The sequence below is a fragment of the Ochotona princeps genome, chromosome 16, assembly GCF_030435755.1.
Source record: "Ochotona princeps isolate mOchPri1 chromosome 16, mOchPri1.hap1, whole genome shotgun sequence".
Taxonomy (NCBI): Eukaryota; Metazoa; Chordata; class Mammalia; order Lagomorpha; family Ochotonidae; genus Ochotona; species Ochotona princeps.
Window position 1 is genome coordinate 4,961,648 of NC_080847.1, and position 17,878 is coordinate 4,979,525.

At 49.5% G+C, this 17,878-nt stretch overlaps 1 protein-coding gene across 1 annotated transcript in view; it reads left to right on the forward strand.

The window, feature by feature from the left end:
• The window catches only part of CDYL2 (chromodomain Y like 2), a 118,718-nt gene that overhangs the window by 83,394 nt on the left and 17,446 nt on the right, over positions 1 to 17,878 (forward strand). The window contains exon 3 of the mRNA XM_058674173.1: positions 17,043 to 17,260. Coding sequence (XP_058530156.1) covers positions 17,043 to 17,260 — 218 coding nt within the window. The remainder of the gene's footprint in view (positions 1 to 17,042; positions 17,261 to 17,878) is intronic.

Below are 17,878 nucleotides of genomic sequence, written 5' to 3' on the forward strand. Positions count from 1 at the left end.
CAGCCAGGGCCTGAGATTCACAGGAGCCTAGAGCTTCATCTAGTGGCTGCCAGGGACCCAAGTACTAGAGACATCACTTGCCTTCTCAAAGGGTGCCATCAGTAGGAAGTTGGATTGGGAGTGGAACTGAGATTTGAACCCATATATTCCAGTATCCAATGCAGGTGTCTCATAGCATCTTAATCACTTTGGTAGATACCCGCTCCCATGAATCTTAAAGGGAACTTCCTTGCCTGTGTGGGAGGAAATAATGAACCCCTTAATGAACTTCCCTAATTATTGAAGTTTGTTTCCTTACCAGAAGAAATGACAAAAAAGGAGAAAAGTACATAACACTCTGCACCAGCAGATAAATGGATAACCAAGGCATACCCTTTTCATACAATAAAAAGAAGCAGGCAAGGATCTGACACCAAGTGCTATGGTGCATAGTGGGAGAAATCAGGCACAAGGATCCAAGTTGTATGATGCCATTGTTGTGGAATGTCCAGAGCAGGTGGCAATAGGGAAAGAGAAGGGAGGAATGGGAGGGGGTGATTGCCAGTGGGTACAGACCTCCATTTGGGAGTGGTCTTGTGTTCTGGAATTAGATTTTAGTAATGTTTATACAACTGAGTACATTTATTTGTTTATGATTAGGACCTAATTTTTTTTCTTTGCTCCATTTTTTAAAAAAGATTTATTCATTATTTGAAAGAGCAGCAGAGAGGGAAACAGAAGGGGACACATACAGAGAATCTGCTGGTTCAGTCCTCGTAGCATTTACAGCAGTCAGCACTGGGCCACATGATGCTGGGAGTCTGGAAATCCTTCTGGATCTCCCACATGGGTGCAGGTGCCCAAGTACTTGGACCATCTTCTGCTGCTTTCCCAGGTACATTAGCAGGAAGCTGGAGTGAAAGTAGAGCTCCCTGCAAACAGCCTGAATAAAGTGAGGCAGCAGATGGGAGGTTTATTCTCCATCTCTCTTTCTCAGAGTGCGAATCAGCCCTCCAACATGAAGTGCCAGTGTTGCAAGCTGTGTCTTAACATGTAGTAGCAACATCAGTTTCTCATTGTACATTGTGAGTTTTGTAGTATATAAAACAAATCTCAACAAAATCCTTTTGTTCTAAAAGAAAAAGAAGCAGGAAAGTCAGAAGTGCAATGGAAAAGGGGTGCTACTGTTGGTGTGTGTGCAGGGGGCCCTTGTGGAACTGTCTGGAAGCTCCACCTTCAGTGGCCTCAGCAACCTCTTTTCCCCGCATTTGGGGACCAAGGGCGTTGCTCGCCTTTGTCTTAGTGTAGCAGGGGGCAAAGCTGAAACAGAAACACAGTGTCCAACCCAATGCCAAGTACCCTGCCCCAGAATCAGGTGCTCTGGGTGAACCCAAGGTCACAGTGTTTGCTGCCGCTGTTGCTGTCACAGGTAACTGTAGACTTGGTCATTTCAACTGGTGTGGCCTTGTACCCTAATGCCTCTGGAGGTGAACGGGGAGCTTGAGTTCCACCAGGAGCTCAGGGACGCATATGCTGTGTCTGGAGGCTGCCCACACCCCCTGGCTCGCACCTCCCACCCCTGTTCTTTGACCCCTGCTGCCCTGGCTCGGCCCCTTCTTCCTTTCACCTTCAAAGGCTTCTGTGCTGGTGATGACCCCTAGGACATCCAGAGTGATCTCCACAGCAGGAAAGCCCGATTCCCAGGATTCGGATGTGACTACAAGGGGTGCGTTATTCCCTCCCACACAGGCAAGGAAGACGAATCTTGTCTGGGAGAAAGCGTAGCCACATGAGTGTCTATTCTGCAGTTGGCCACACATTGAGTTCTAACGGGGACACACTGCCTTTTTGTCATCTGCACCAGGACAGCCCATGGGCTGTTCACTTTGAAGCAGCTGGTATAAATGCTGCTGTTGACTTCAGGTCCCTGTTGATTTTGGAGACTGGAAGCCAGCCCAGCTCCCACAACCACTGAAGCGGTCCCCAATTCAGCGATGCGTTTCCATGTGGCCCTGGTCTCCCCTGCAGCTGACGCCTTCCTCATCTTGTTGATGATGACAAGAGCAGTGACGGCACCAGCAGCGTGTGTTTGTTACTTCCTGGCTGTGGGCCAGGCGTGGGGCTGAGGGTTCTCTGTGCAGTGGTCCAGGAATCTCGATGTCTCTGTGCAGTGGCTTGTCCTTGTAAAGGATAGGGAAACAGGCTTGAGGAAGTGAGGTCCCTGTCCTTCCTACCTGGGGATGGCCCCAGAGGAGGGCCGGAATTCTCACCCACGTGGAGATGTTTTTTTAACCTGGTGCCTTCAAAAACATCTCTGCTGTCCCTCCTTGTTGTGTATCTGACTTTCTTACAAGATGGCCAGCACATAGAGAGAGGTGTGTGCATGCCTGCGCATGTCGCACACGTAACAGTGTTTGCGGTTTGAGTTTGTGATGCGCTTCCCTGTTTCCATCCCTCTCCACAGTGGGTGTGTCTTCACCTTGGCACTGGAGCAGCGCTGTCACATTTATCTGAGAGGCCGTGCCATGTTTCTCCTGTTGAGCTATTTTCTGATCATGTGTGCTTAATTGAAGCTTAACTTCTTTGATTATGTCTTTTATTTGTCCTGAAATAGTTCTCCTTGAATATTTGTGATTTTGTCATATCCTTATCACCTCGCCCCCCCCCCCCAAAAAAACATCGTCCATCACCCCGGTACGCGTGAGTGTATGTGTCCCTGTGGTATATATATGTGAGTATGAGCATTACTGTGGCATGTATGTGTGCATATGTACAGAACCCAGGCATGTGTGCGCATATGTGCCTTGACAGTATCTCACAGGGATGATGACTGAGCAGCTGGGAAGGTCATGAGACCTTCATGAACCTCGTTTTTGTGAGCCTCGTTTTTTACCATGTCACACCCATCCGGTCCTATCTGTGGATCAGGCCTGATGGGCCTATTTCCCTCCTTTGGCGTTGGCATTTTGTGGCATGCAGGGACTTAACTGTTCCCATCTGTGATCAACATTCAGGCCTCCTGCCCTGGCTGCTTCCGGCCTTACGGATGCTTTTGCAAGCCCCGTGTTAATTTTAGTTTACAGTTGAAAATGGGCACCGTCTCATGTTCCTGCACATGTGTTGCTTTTCCTGGGCAGGGGGGTCACCAGGTTACGGTCGTGTGCTGAGAGCTTGTGGACAGGGACAGGCACTCGGCCTCCTTCGTTGACCAAATTCTTTGTTGCTAAGATGCAGCTGTGTGTGTCCCATGGGGGTGAAGGGAAAGAGAAAGTGAATGAGCTTGCTGAAAGCCCTTGGGACACCCCCTGGGACACCCCCCTCTTTCCCCGTGTCCCCTGACTAGGTCTTTGTAACTTAGAGCACTCTACACAGTGTGTATGGCAATCCTTTGTTAACCAATATGCAAGGGTGCCTACCTGTATGCCAGGGACTGTTCAGACAAATCACTGCAAGCAACTTCTGCCACTAAGAGGATCTGTAGAAGGTTCTGGGGGAGGGATGAGCAGGGACACTGATGCCAGCGTAGGGAAGGAGTCAGTTGAGAGATCCTTGGAGGAGGGGCTCAGTAAGCTGTATCTTCTAGAATGAGCCAGAATGAGCATGGAAATGGGCAGTGCTGCTGGTGGTATATTGCCAACTCAAGAGAACCAGGAGCAGCTATCGTGCCTGGTGCCACCTCAACTAGAATGTGGGGGTGCATCCGATTCTAAACCAACCTTCAGAGGAGGCTCTGCTCCAGGGAGTTGGCCCTGCATCTGGGAGTGGCTTTGGGGCCAGGCAGATGGAACCTCAGCCCACCTCTGTGCCCTACAGGTGAGGGCCCTCCTGCCCTCAGGCTCCTCAGGTTACTTGGGGTGGCAGGAGGGGAAACAGCAGGTTGTAGGATTCTTTGAACACTGGACTGGCCCAAGTGTGGTGCTGCTGATGTGTTCCAGCACAGACTGTCATGGGAGAAGAGGTGCAGGAGTCAGCCTCCACAAATGGGGTGACCTGCACACACATGGTACCCACCACGGGGGATGGTGGGGACCCAAGGAGGGCCTTTGGGGTATGCCATTCCATCTGAGATCTGAGGATGTGTGAAGCTTGGCTGGACAGGAAGCAGAGAACAGAGAATGTTTCTGGCAGTAGGAACTGTGCTGTTAAGATGTGTTGAATATGTGTCATATCTCTCAAGTATCAGTAAAGGCCATTTATGCTTTTGGCATCACAGAGTTAGCAAGTGACCACTGAGAACAATGGGCTTGCCTGAGTGACCCGCAAGTGGGGCACTGTGTGCCTTGTTCTGGGAACATAATGCTGAATAATACAAGATACAGTTTAGAGGCGAGAAAAAATTGGGATAGGACCAGTAAAGCGACTGCTGCCACTCAAGGTCAGAGTCACCAACAATGACTGAGCCCTGACTGTGAGCCATGCCCTATTCCCAGCACAGTGTGTGCAGTAACTCAGTGAACCCTAGCAGGTGGGTGTGTAACTGTCCCCATGTCACAGCTGTGGAGACTAAGGCATGGGCAGGTGAGGTGACTTGCCTGTAGTCTGTGGGCTGGAAAGTGTCTGAATTCAGAGCTTGTTGATCAGCCTTGAGCCTCACGCTCTGATCTGCTGCCTCTCTGCTTCTTGCGGGAGCCTGGAGCAGAGCTGTACCATATGGATTGCGTTCAATCTTGTCTCTGAGGTCATTGTCCCCTGCAGTTCAGCTCACCCTCTGTGTGCTGGGAGCTGAGGGTACCCAGGTGAGCCAACCCATCTCCCGAAGAACATGGTGGCCGACATGCAGATTATGGCTGGTCCCAGGTGGCCAGCGGTGGAGCCAAGGGTAGGGAGGACTGTGGGAGGATCAGGATGAGCTGTCTTGTGGGAGCTCTGGGCACCAGAGGAGGATGCAATAACTGCTGGGGAAGGGAAGCAGTACAGGTGGCCTTGGAGCTCTGTTTCTGCATGGAGGTGAACAAAAAGGCACTCCTGGCCGAGGGGACATGGCTGAAGCAGTGTTCCAAAGCCTAGAAAACACAGTGTTGCCAAAAAGGCAGACCGACCTGGAGATCACCTTGTCTGAGAGGCTGGGAAGGGAACTAAGGTTACGAAAGAGGGCGAGGTCAGAAGATGGAGGTGTGGAAGTTTTTTGAGCAAAGAAGTGATTGAGAAAAGGTGATGGTGGCTTTCAAATAGAGTCACTTTATGCTTGGAATATGTTCTGGAACATTTTGCCCCATACCGGGATTCTGGCCCATGTTTTGAGTTGACCTATAGCAGAAGTCCTTTTAAGCAAATCATTTGCATTTTGAATGCACGTCTTTGCTTGGCTACTTAAAACGTGAAATGTCTGACAATAACTGTCATGAAACACCTGCAATCACCACTCTGGGAGCCTAGACTTTGTGGACATTCAGAGTATAGATTTTATCAGGGGTAATTATAACCTGCCAGATGGCTAACATGGCCAAGATTTTTTTTCTTTGCTCTGATGCACTGGTGAATTTGAGCTTTGCCATTGACCTGAGGCCCTGAGGTCAGGGGCTCTGTGCCTGGTGGCTGGACTTGAGATAACAGTACAGGAACAGGGGTCAGGGTGCGCGCCCTGAACAACGCTCAGGCTGTGAATGGGCCGAGCGGAAGGCATTCTGTAGCCTCTTCCTCCTCTCCCCTCCCATGCCCACTCTTACCTAAAGAAGCTGCTGCTGTGACTGGCAGCCTCGGAGGGCACCGAGCACAGCCCTCTTGTCTGCTCTGTTGGGACAGGACCAGGTGTAGCCACCCTCAGCACAGCCCCCAGTGCCAGGCACGTCTTCTGTTAGCCGATCACACATAAGGACATCTGCCTCCTTCTTCTCCCATCTCCTCCTCTTCCTTCCCACCTCCTCTTTCTCCCCCTCCCTTAACCTCCCTGCCAAGAGGTAGCTGCTTCTGTAGGTCCTGTACTGTATGTCCTGTATTCATTCATTGATTCACTCATTCATTCCAAGCTGGGCTCCACTGGTTCTCAAGATGGGGCATGTGTGGTATGCACACTGTAGCAAAGGCAGCTGCTGCATTTTAGGTAACAAGGGAGTCAGACGCTGGAGAAAAGCTCCCTGTCTAGAAACCCAGTCAGTGTGTTGCTTCCCTGAATTGGGGTGACCTGTTCTGCCCAGCAGGGTAGCCCCCAGCCACAGAGGGATGAAGTTAAATTTCAGTTAATTGGGCAGAATGGCCAAGTTCAGTGACTGGCTGTAGTCATTGGCTGATGCATTGGACAGTGTAGCCACTGGCTCTTCCCGTCCATGCAGTGTGTTCTGCTGGGCCATGCTGGTCAGATGTGAGGTCCACAAGGGTAGGTCCTGTGTTTCTGCCCACTGTGCACCCAGGTGGCACTGACCAGGTACATGCTCAGTGGCCAGGTAACTGCAAACAGACAGCAGAGACACGCTATTCTGGCAAAGCACCCAGTAACCCTGGAAGAACCCTGAGAAGACGGGCATGACCCTTCAGCTGACAGGAAGGAGGGAGAGATACTCTGTTCTCACCGACTTCCTCTTGCATTGCAGCAGCTCCAACCCTGCAAGGTGTTACTATTCTCTTAGCAAGGGGAATGAGCATCTGAGCCCCATGCCGTGGTCTCTCCCTGAGCTTCTCTGGAAGGTGAGGTCTCACCTGACTATGGTGAGGCAGAGGCCACAGACTGCAGGAACAGCCTGCTTGCAGAAAAAAAGGGAATCTGTGCTCGAGACAAATCTAGAGTGTAGTGAGCGTGGCTCACACACAGAGGTCTTGGGACCTGCAGACGTGCTGAGCCTGGGAGTAGCCCAGGGCCGGGAACTTGGCTTCTGAATTTGGCATGAGGCCTGTGGTGGACACCTGAGTGGCTTCCTGTTTCACCTGTTTGCTCGTTTGTGACCTTGATGGCGCTTAGTGGTGCGTGAATTCTCTTTGTGCTTGGAGACACAAAGAAGATAGGTGTCAGCCTTGTCCTCCGAGATCCCAGCCTGCTGTGTGTGTGTCGGACAGGTGTGGGGGCAACAGCAACACCACTCTGCTTGGTGACGACATCACACGACACAGCTAACAGGTGCAACGCCTGAGTCTTCTTTCTTGATTTGTTCAGTGAACACTGGATTCTCAAGAAGGAAAGCAGAGTGTCCATCAGGGCTAGCATTGGAACAGGACCTGCGTCTGGAATTGGGTTTCAGAATCCTGCTGCCTGAGACCACCACATAACTGGGTGTGACATGCCTACCATCTGAGCCCCCACTGGCACTTCCTAGTGACATGACCTTGGGTGGGCATAAGGACAGTTGCTTATAGGGCTGCTAAGAGGAGTGAGTTGCCCCCTCTGGGTCCCCTAGCAAGCACTCAGCAACTTACGGTTGTTATGTTGTGAGCAGTTGAAAGAAAGAACTTGGAGGAAGAGTATCTCAAACATTGGGAGTTCTGGGCAGGTGTGAAGGACTGTGCTGGCTGTGGTGTGTGACTGTGTCAGTATAGAGCCAGCACAGGGGAGCACTCCCCACATGGTGGTTGGGTCACCTCCCTGATGCCTCACCCTCTTGGCTGAAAGGATCTTGGGGCTCTTCTGTACCTGTATCGGATGTGGTCCTGATGGAACTCCGGTGTGCTTGTGCTTCGTGCAGACTGGCTGTGTGTGTGGTATGCACACTGGTGGTCTGACCCTCATTGGTTCCCTCCTCTGTGGCTTCCTCCCTGCCCCCAGCCCCTTGTCTCTGTCCTCCCGGGGCAGCTTTGCCCCTTACCCGTTGGGTGACAGCCTTTCTCTGCTCTGTGGAGCCTGTCTGTGCCTTTCCTTCTGCTGGCTGAGTGGAGATGTGTTTTCCTGTCTTCGTGGACAACCGTCCACACACCTAATTCTGTCCAGTATGGTTATCTGTCTTTTAATGTGTGTCATCTGATCATTGAGAAATTGGATTATTTCTCCTATTTTTCTTTGCTATTTCAGTTACTTGAGAGAGTGTGAGAGACAGAGTCGAAGAGTAGGATGCGGAGAGCTCTGCCGTCTGCTAGTTTACTGCTCCAGTCCCCACAGTAGCTGGGGCTGGGCCAGGTGGAATCCAGGGTACAGGAGCTCAGTCTGGGTCTCCTGTGGGTGACGGGTTCCTCCTGTGGGTGACTGCTTGAGGCTTCATCTGGTGCTTTCCAGAATGCACAGCAAGAGGAAGCTAGAATTGGATGTGGAGTCGGGACTCCCCCTGAGCCGCCTGCTACGGGCTGCATGCAGCTCAGTCAGCGTGTTCACGCCAGGCTGAGCGCCCACCTCTGCCTCCCATGCCCATTGTCCCATCTCAGGCAGCGTGTTCACGCCATGCTGAGCGCCCACCTCTGCTTTCTATGTCCATATGTCTTCTTGGTTCTCTCTCCTACCCTTGCCTCCTGTCACTTTCGTCTGATGGATACTCTTTATGTATGTCCTCTGTCTATGCAGATTCAGGATGTGTTGATAGATTGCATTTATATTTTGAAATATTAACACATACACTTAGCTGTGATTTTTTTTTTCCCGACAAATGTGCAGTCTCCCTACTGAATATAACAAGGTGTATCCGCTCAGCTCTAAACTGTCATTGAACAGATTCCTCAGAAATCTTGTTGTTTTGTACCTAATGTTAAACAGCAGATATTGTTCTGTATCCACAGTAACACTTGCTGAAAGCCTATGTTTCCTACCTCCTGTATCTTTCTCTGGAGTTACTGTTGTACTTTGTGGAAGTTTCTGCTAATATTTTGATAGAATTTGTGGCTGATAAACTCTTCCAATGTGAGCGTGTCTCAAGATGCCCACTTGCTTGGGCCTCGGCGTGCTGTTGTTAGCTGGCAGCTGCTTTCTCTCGGAGTTTGGAGGACAGTGGCACGGGGCTGTCCGAGCCTCTGCAGTCGCTGTTGCTGGCGTGTCCTTCCATCTTGGTAATGTGATTTTGCCCTGTGTATCTTGCAGACTTCTCTTTACTCATGGTATCCTGCAGTTTTGCAGTTATTTTTCTATTTCTGTTGCTTGTTACTCCAAGTGCCCTGTCAAACCAAATACAAAATATTTAGCAATTAGCTGTTGGAGCTTTTTTTTTTCCTTAGCTATCCCTAGTGTAGGGATAAAGTTTAAAATTGTTTGTTATTTTATTAAGTTGGTATCCATTTGTGTTACCTGAATTTTTATTGTGAGATGATTTTAGACCGAGACAACGCTGCGAAGACTTTATAAAATTCTTTGGTGTTCAATTTTTTTTGTGTGTTTTCTCTCTTTGTGCATGAAGGTGTACATGTATGTGCAGATGTGCATGTATAATCAGACATACGCATAACATACACAAGGGTTCCCGTGGGCAAATCAGTGATAAGCTGAACTTGAAAGTAAGTAAGGGCAGGAAAATAAGAAACTTTGCGTCTTTGCCAGTAATAAACAGTGATTATGGATACATGGAGGGAGGGAGGGAGAGAAGGGTGCATGGATGGGTGGGGACAGGGAAGGAGGATGGCAGAAAGGAAGTTAAGGAGCAATATGATATCAAGTATTTCAAGTTGCGAATCCTGCAAATCTAATCTCGAATAAACACCAGACAAGCCATAGCTGATGGCAGTGTGGCCAACATCAGTGGAAGACTGGGGATCCCGCTCAAGTTAGAACAGACCACAAAGAGACAAGAACTGAAGGCCTCGCGAGATGCCTGCTGTGGCCCTGGGCATTGCAGGTGTTCCCTCGCTTCCAAGCAGAGGATTTTCTAGCTCAGCCTTTTTCTTGCCTGGCCCAGCCCTGCAAGCTGCTATTTCCCTACTGTCCTTACTTCATGTTAGTGGGTTTTTTCGTGTTGTTTTTGCTGTAGAAACCAGCCTAGGCACTGTGAATGCACTTGTTGCTACCAGGACTTTGTTTTGTAAGCCATTTTAGCTGGCAAGCCTAGGAAGTGTTTATAGTTTAAAAAATCCTGAACTGTGCTAGTAATCCCAGTTTCATTCTAGCCTCAAAAATAGGTCCTTTCTCTCCTTTCTCAAAAACATCTGTTGTGTCCCTTCTTCCACGTAAGGAAGAAGCCATGCTTCTCCGCAACATCACTTATTTACTCATTTTCTGAACCCTGTGCTGCTCGTGAAGTGGTCTTAGAATCACTCCACTATTACCACTCTGAAAATGAACCCATTAAAAAGAATTTAATTTCTATTAAAGAGCATAGAGTCATAATAGCATCGTCTCCAAAAGTTATCTTTATCAGATCTTCTCCCCTTCCCCTTCAGTGCTGTTTTTGTTATTCATTTAGAATAGAATTATGTTTATGTCTTTCTCTGTTCGCGTTGTTGCTGATTTTATGGTTTCGCATGCTTTCAAGAGCTTCCAAAAATGAAAGCAGAAAGATACACCAGAGAGGCGTCACTCCTTCTCCAGTCCTTCTGCTCTGTTGCACCTGCCGCCTGCTTATGGACAGGCAGTGTCAATGTTTCTGGGTTCATCCCATATTTCCTTTTGGAAAATGAGCAGATTTATCCGTTCATCTGAATGTCCTGTCCTTCTTATACTGCAGGCAAACTCCTTTTGTGTCTGTGCTGTGATCACTTGGAATTACGTTTTGGTACCTGCCCCCTGTTGCACCTTGGTGGTCCTCCACCTTTGTCACAGATGCATAGTTCTCCACTGTTCAAACACACTGTAGTCAGTCACACTTAACTATGCATGGGTATTTAAGTGGTTTTTGTGTTTTGCAGTCATGCACATTGCCATAAAGAATCGCCATGTGCACATGTTGTTGGATCTGTGGAGGTATATTTTCATATCAGCTTTGTAGAAGTGGGATTGCTAGGATGAGAGTAAATGCATAAACAGTTTTGTCAGATATTGCCAAATTCCCTTCCCTAGAAGATGTACCTTTTTGCATCCCACCCACAAGCACAGCGTGCCTGGATCCCCACATTCTCTCTAGCCGAGTATGTTGTTAAGAGTTTGAATTTTTGCCAAGCTGATGGGTAAGAAGTGATATTTTCAGGGTAGTTCTAATTTTTTGTTTCTTTTATTATGGGCTTTAATTTGCATTATTCTTTGGAGTGAAATTGAAATTGTTTTTTTGTCTTTAAGGGTCCATTTTCACGTAATGTTATGGATTGTCTGTTCATGGCATTTGTCCCTTTTGTCCTGGAAGATTTTTAATCTTTAAAGTGTCATTTTTAAATATAATTTGGGGATACTAACCCTTTATCTGTGATACACAAATGCAGTTCCCTATTTGTCATTTGCTTTTTAATTTAATCTTTGTTCTACCCACTCATTTCCTTTCTGTCTGTTCTTCTTTGGACATGTCTTACTTATTTTAAGTGTTTTCCTTACATCTAGCACTTGGAGCATTTGACACATTCCAGCTTTAAAAGTCTTTGTGGGTTTGCCTCATGATACCCATTTTATTGTATTTTTAGTCATTCAGGTTTTCTTTAGTTGGCCAGCTCTCTGTTCACAAGATGTCTTGGTGTTACAGTTTTTGCGTGCAGACTCATTTTGAGGCCAAAGGGAGTTTTTCTTTGCCTCTTTTCTTGTCCCTTTAGTGGCTGTGCATTTGCCTTCACCTGTCCCAGTGGACTCAGTGAAGCTTTTAGTGTGGACAGCATGTCTTTAAAAGCAAGATTTATTTATGTATTTGAAGATCAGAGTGAGAGCAGGGTGGGGAGGGAGGAGGGAAAGTCAATTTTCCATCCACTGGTTCACTCTCCAACTAGCTGCCAGGGCTGCTGAATCCAGGAGGCAGGAATTCCATCTGGCTTCCCACATAGGTATCAGGGATCCAAGAACTTGGCCGTCACTGTCTACTGCTTTCCCAGGCATATTAGCAGGAAGCTCCAGAGGAAGTAGAGCAGCCAGGGCTGAAAACAAAACTCTGATATGCGATGTTGACATCATCAAAAGTGGTGGCTTAACCCACTGTGCCACACTCCTCCCCACCCCAGCTGGCCCTGTGGGCAGCACCTGCTTGTGGCATGTTGCTTTGCTACCATAAGGTGGGGCTTGCTCCATTCCCCCACCAACAGCCTTGGCACGGGTCCTTCTCCCAGCCTGCAGGGAAGTCCTCTCCTGCCTCCTGCCTCCCGCCTGCCTCCAGCCCCGCTCACTGCTATGTCAGTGTTCTGCCTCTCACACTGAGATGCTTATCTTGTTTATGAGCCCAGCTTCATCTTATTGGATTTCTCCTTTTGTTTTTTCCCTGTCTGTATCTTTGGCACACTCCTCTATGCTGGAACATGAGTTTGTGGACCCTTGTTAATGGAAAATATTACTTTAAAGGAAGGAAGATGGAGAGGTTTGGAGGGAACACGAGAAAGGATACTAGCGTGATATGTATTTTCCTGTGTCCCAGAATTGTTCACATGGTGCACTGGGGCGCAGGGTGGGTGAACAGGGTAGGTGAGCGGAAGACAAGGGCAGTGGCCCCGTCCTTGGGCTCAGCAGGGCAGCCAATGCCTTCTATACCCAGAATGCATGTCTTTGGCCTGGGCATGGATGAGGTTTTGAAGTAGGAAAGGCAGTGGCTGTGATGACCCACCCCCCGCTACTCTGAGTGTCCTTCAGCTAACACTGGCCAAGTGCTTAGAGATTGCCAGGCACTCGGCTGATGTGGAAAGAGGGGCTAACCCTGGCACTCGAGGAGCAGGGAGATTCACACGCAGGAGTTTGCGTGGTGCCCCAGCGTCCCCCAGCTCGTGAGTTCCAGATTCCCCTGCTGTCTGGCCACAAGGCTCCCTGCTCCCATGTAGCTGGTACATTATGTTTCCCATGCCACCTTCCCTTCCCTGCTGGCTGGTGGCTGTCTCCCAGACACACTATTCCCACTCCACTCCACAGGGAGACTGAGGGCCCTGACCTGACTGCCTCTGTGTCCCCGGGAAGCTGTCCAGCTGCCAGCGGCTGAGCCTGGGCTGAGTCCAGGACTGGCCAAGGCTCTTAGGCTTTGTTGGCCCAGAGGTCACCATCAGCAATGCCAAAGCAGCATCCTGACACAAGCAGCAGGCCCGCTGCCCTGGGTGGCTTTATGATTCACTGGGCTGGTGGGCCCTGGGCCCTTGACCTTGACATCTTTGGGGCTGTCTTATGCTCTGCTCCAAGGGATGTACCGTGGGCTCAGAGTTCTCAAAGAGCCCACCTCCCACATCAGTCTCTACCACATCTCCCTGTCGCTTCCTGACCTTCCTAACTATTTCTCTGTCCTCCCCAAAGTGAGCTGCATGCAACCAGGGGTCCCTATGTCTCTGTGGGAGGATCCCCATCAACTGAAATGGTGGTCCCTGCAAGCTGCTAATTGGATAGCGAGTGAATTTGTGAATGAATGAGTCAGGTGTGAGACAGCTGCCTCAGCTCTGACTCTCCCATTGAAAATTCTTGCAGCAGGTAGTTCACCTTTCCTTGACTGTGGAAAGGATGTGTGATGGAGACACATACAGTAGGATTCCCAAGTCACTCAGAGCCAACTGTGGAACTGTTCAGGAAAGCAGCCCTTGGATCTCTGCCTCCACATCACTGTGTGAGCACCCTGACAGGATGGGGGATGGGTTAGCCATGCCTGGGAAAGCACAGACGTGCCCAAGCCCTGTGTGTCGGGCTTCTTAGCTACTGAGAGCCCGTGGCCACCAGTGGCAACCCCGACACTGGACAGCCTCATTTATGTGATAACGGTCCTGCCCCAGCTCATCCCAGCTCAGGTGGATAGGTTTGCTGCGGCTGCCGCAGGAACTGGCCTGTTCCCTTGGGGAAGCCTGGCTGCACTGGCCAGGCCTCTGCACCCGAAGCAACAGCTCACTCTGCTGACCGCCCCTGGATTCTTTTACTCAGTGTCAGGAGCTGTGGCAGCCTCATACCTGACAGCCGGACTGCTTTGGGTAACAGGAAAGTACAGACAAGCAGAAGCCCTGCGATATCCCAGGCACGTCCTCTCTGCCCAGCGATGCTGGGGGCACTGTGCAGCTTCTGAGGGTACCTGGCATGCAGAGGAGTTCCCCACAGCAGTCTTTGGTGCTTGAGAATCTAAGACTCGTGACTGAGGGGCTGACTTCGTTCCCATCTCGCCTGGCATTATGCTTAGCATGTAGTAAGCACTCCTTGTGTTTCTGGGCAGCCTGCCTGGCCACATCACTTTGGTGATGTCACCCCCAGTTCGGCAAGGTCATCTCTGAGATGAGGCTGAACCCTGCATGAGGCAGCCAACCTCCCTCCCCCCCACAACTCCTGGCTGAAAGGCTGACACCGACATTTCCAGGCCTGCATCAGGAAGTAAACTCAGGATGCAGCCCCAGTTTTCTTATGGGAAACGGTGTTCTTAGAACAGCTGCTCACACCCCCACTTCGGAGTGGCACCTGGTGATGGGGGAGTACCCAGTTGTCTAGGTTGTCCAATTCTAGTTCCTGGAGCAGTGGCAGCAGTGTGGGGCAGAGCTCATATGCTCATTTGGAGCAGTCTTCCTAGGATTCCCATGCATTCCCAACCGCAAGAGCCACTGGTTGGAGTTCTCAGATTGGCTTGTGTGGCTGTCGCCTCTGAAGTATCTCTTTTTAATGAAATTGAAATTTAGAATATTTAATGTATATTTTTGTTTTGGAAAAGACCCTCACATTTTGAAGGGTTTTACATTTACAGAGAAGTTGGGACGCGGACACTGACCTGGACCTATGTGTGTACACTTGCGTGTCAGTACTGATGTGTGCGTGGACACTTTAGTATCAGTACTCCACGGTGTGTGCATGCAGTGTGCATTAATGCTAGCTGACATAGGCACACTGTGTACGTAGACTCTTCTGTACACAGTCATTTGTACCTGTATTGAACACAAGTTTGCTGTGACTCCAGCTAAGATTTCCTTGTCCCCTGTTGAGTACCTTGGTCATTCCCTAGCTCCAGTTCCTGGCTTAGCTTCCTGCATTTCAGGCTTAGGTGAGCAGTGGTAATGGCTTAAGTAGTTAGACTCCTGCCACCCACCCAGGAACCTGGCTTGCATTCCTGACTCTGGCTGTGAACCCAGCCCAGCCCCAGCTAATGCAGACATTTGGAGGAAGAACTAGTGGGTGGAGAGAGCTCTCTCTACGTCTCAAATGAAAAGCAAAAAATGGGGACCCAGCACATAACCTAGTGGCTAAACCCTCTCCTTGTATGCACCAGGATCCCGTATGGACACAAGTTCATGTCCTGGCTGCCTCACTTCTGTCTGACTTCCTGCTTATGGTTCTAGAAGGCAGTGTAGGATGGCTGAAAGGATTGGGACCCTGTACCCATGTGGGAGACCCAGACGAAGCTCCTGGCTTCTGGCTTTGGATCAGCTCAGCTCTGGCCATTGAAGCCAACAGACAGAATGAACCAACAGACAGAAGATCTTTCTCTATTTCCTTCTCTCTGTATATCTGTCTTTTCAATATAAATAATTAAATCTTTTTTTAAAAAGTAACAAAGATGCTGAGCCTTTCAATTCATCAACACAGATTGCTTTTTCCTTTAGTTAGATCTACCCTTACTTCCCGCATTCACAGCTTTGTAGTTTTCCACATGTAGATTCTGTGCTGGCTTATTTACTTATATCCCCGAGCATGTTCTATTTAGGGTGCTACTGTAGATAGTGTTATCTAACAAAAGTAAAATTTCAGTCATTCATTGTTAGCATGTGGGAAGCCACTGGCTGTTTTTTGTTTGTTTGTTTGTTTGTTTGTTAATCTTGTGTATTTGAGTCTTGCTGTATTTGCTTATTAGTTCCACAAGTGGCATTTCTTTGTTTGGGCTCCTTGTTCTTGTCACAGAGATGATGTTGACGTCTCGAAGTGAGAATCATTTTCTGTCCCCCGTTGCAGGCCCTGGGACCTTTTACTTCTTGCTGTTATGCGCCCACTGGCATTCGGTGTCTCACCAAGCAGTGTCATGCTGGCTGGCAGTGTCGATTGGGTCGTGGGCACTCCCCTCTGCTGGGTTTTGCCAGAGGCTTTTGCTGCGTTCACTGATATGATTGCAGGGCGTGCCTGCCTGTGGGCAAGGTGATTACCACTGACTCCTCGTGAGATTGGGCATGCCTGTTCTTCCGATTCTCTCCCGGAGAAGTGGCCTTCCTTGCTTCCATAAACATTTGATGTGACTCCTTTGGGGCTCGCGTGTGACTTTTTTAAGGAGATGATGTTTAGTCATCAGTTCTGTTGCTGTAATACAGAGAGACCTATTCAGATGATGCAGGTCTTGTGTGTACTTTTCAAAGGTTTCCTCTTTCAAGGAAGCGACCCTTTCATCTAAGTTGGACAGTTCATAGTATTTCGTCATTCTCCTTTTCATCTTCCTAGGATCAACCACGAAGACCCCTCTTTCATTTCTGATATTGGTGGTTTGCATTGTGTTCATTTATTTCTTGGCTCCAAGGGCTTTCAAACTAGCCAGTTAAGCCTCTTGCCAAACTCAGTTCAGAGCTTCAGACTGAGCCCCGACGGAGCTCCCATTGGAGGATGGCAGCTTGAATGTGCTCTGCCTTCAGAGTGCCTGATGTTGGCAGGCCGGAAGCTGGAGGTTCTTGGAGATGTCAGAAGCCCTGGGGTCATGTTGTTATTAGTGTGCTTTTACAACCAGGCTGCTCTGTCCACTTGAGGATGCTAAATATGAAACAGAAAAATCAGCTACAGCCACTGTGGCTGAGTGGAGAGGGGAGGCCCCTGCCTGCATTGTGTTCGCTGCCCTCATCTCAGAGCAGCCCCCTCGGAACTATGGGCACCAGACCCCTTCCCTGGTTCTCACGTGGAAGGTGAGGATGTCTTGAACTGCTGTTGCTGGACAGGCCATGTAGTGCTCTTGGTGCTGTCCCTGCCACCGAGAGGCATCCCCCAGTGGCCAGGGCTGCCTCCCAAGTGTGCAGTGGTCCCCTTGATAAGGAATCCAAGCAGAAGCCAGAGTTTCTCAGGCTCATGCATGGGACAGAAGAGTCAGGACTGGTGGGATCCCTTCCTGACCGCCCATGGAGTCCTGGGGAATGCACAAGGAGGGTGCCAGCAACATCATGGCTTTGCCAAACAAAACCTCAATGTTCTCTGACCACATTCTTCCCTGATCATGGCCCCAGGCCAGTTTCTGACGTTGTCTGTCTGATTTTGGAAGGCTCGGGTCTGACCAACGGGGCGTTGAACCTGCACAGCCCTGTGAAGCGGAAGATGGACTCAGAGAAGGACTACGTCTTCGACAAGAGGCTCAGGTACAGCGTCCGCCAGAATGAAAGCAACTGTCGGTTTCGAGACATCGTTGTGCGGAAGGAAGAGGGGTTCACGCACATCCTGCTGTCCAGCCAGACCTCAGACAACAACGCGCTGACACCCGAGGTAAAGGGGTGCTGGGTGAAGAGTTCTGTGGGGAGCCAGGCGTCCCTGAAGCTGAGCAGGGGATCTCAGCTTTCCCTCTTGTCCTGCCAGGGAGCTGCTGGCACACAGCTTGCTGACCAGTTAGCACACATTGGCCCATTCGATCTTGGTGACCAGGCTGAGAGTTAGACTGCAGGCTACAGAGATACCCAGTCTTGAAGCTGGTGGGAAGCCCAGGAGTTAGAGCATCCTGTCCTTGTGCGCCTTGTGTGGCCACACCTCACTGGCATCAGCCTGTCATGTTTCTTTGCTATCGACGAAATGGTACACACTCGGTTCGCTTACCTGAGGAGCCTTTAGAAAGTTCTTGGAAAATGCACACTCGGTTCGCTTACCTGAGGAGCCTTTAGAAAGTTCTTGGAAAAGGCACACTGTAGGAAAGCTATGCCTGTATTCCAGCCTTTTGGTACCAAAATTGTCTCTGAAGTACGTTTTTTCCTATGAATTCTTTGAAGTATCTTCATATATCCTTTCTTCAGATTTCCACACCACTAGCTTCACCCTGATAAAATGTATAGATTGTTGGTTTTTGTTCATACAACCATTGCCACTGACTGGTTTCTGGAATGGTGTGTTTCC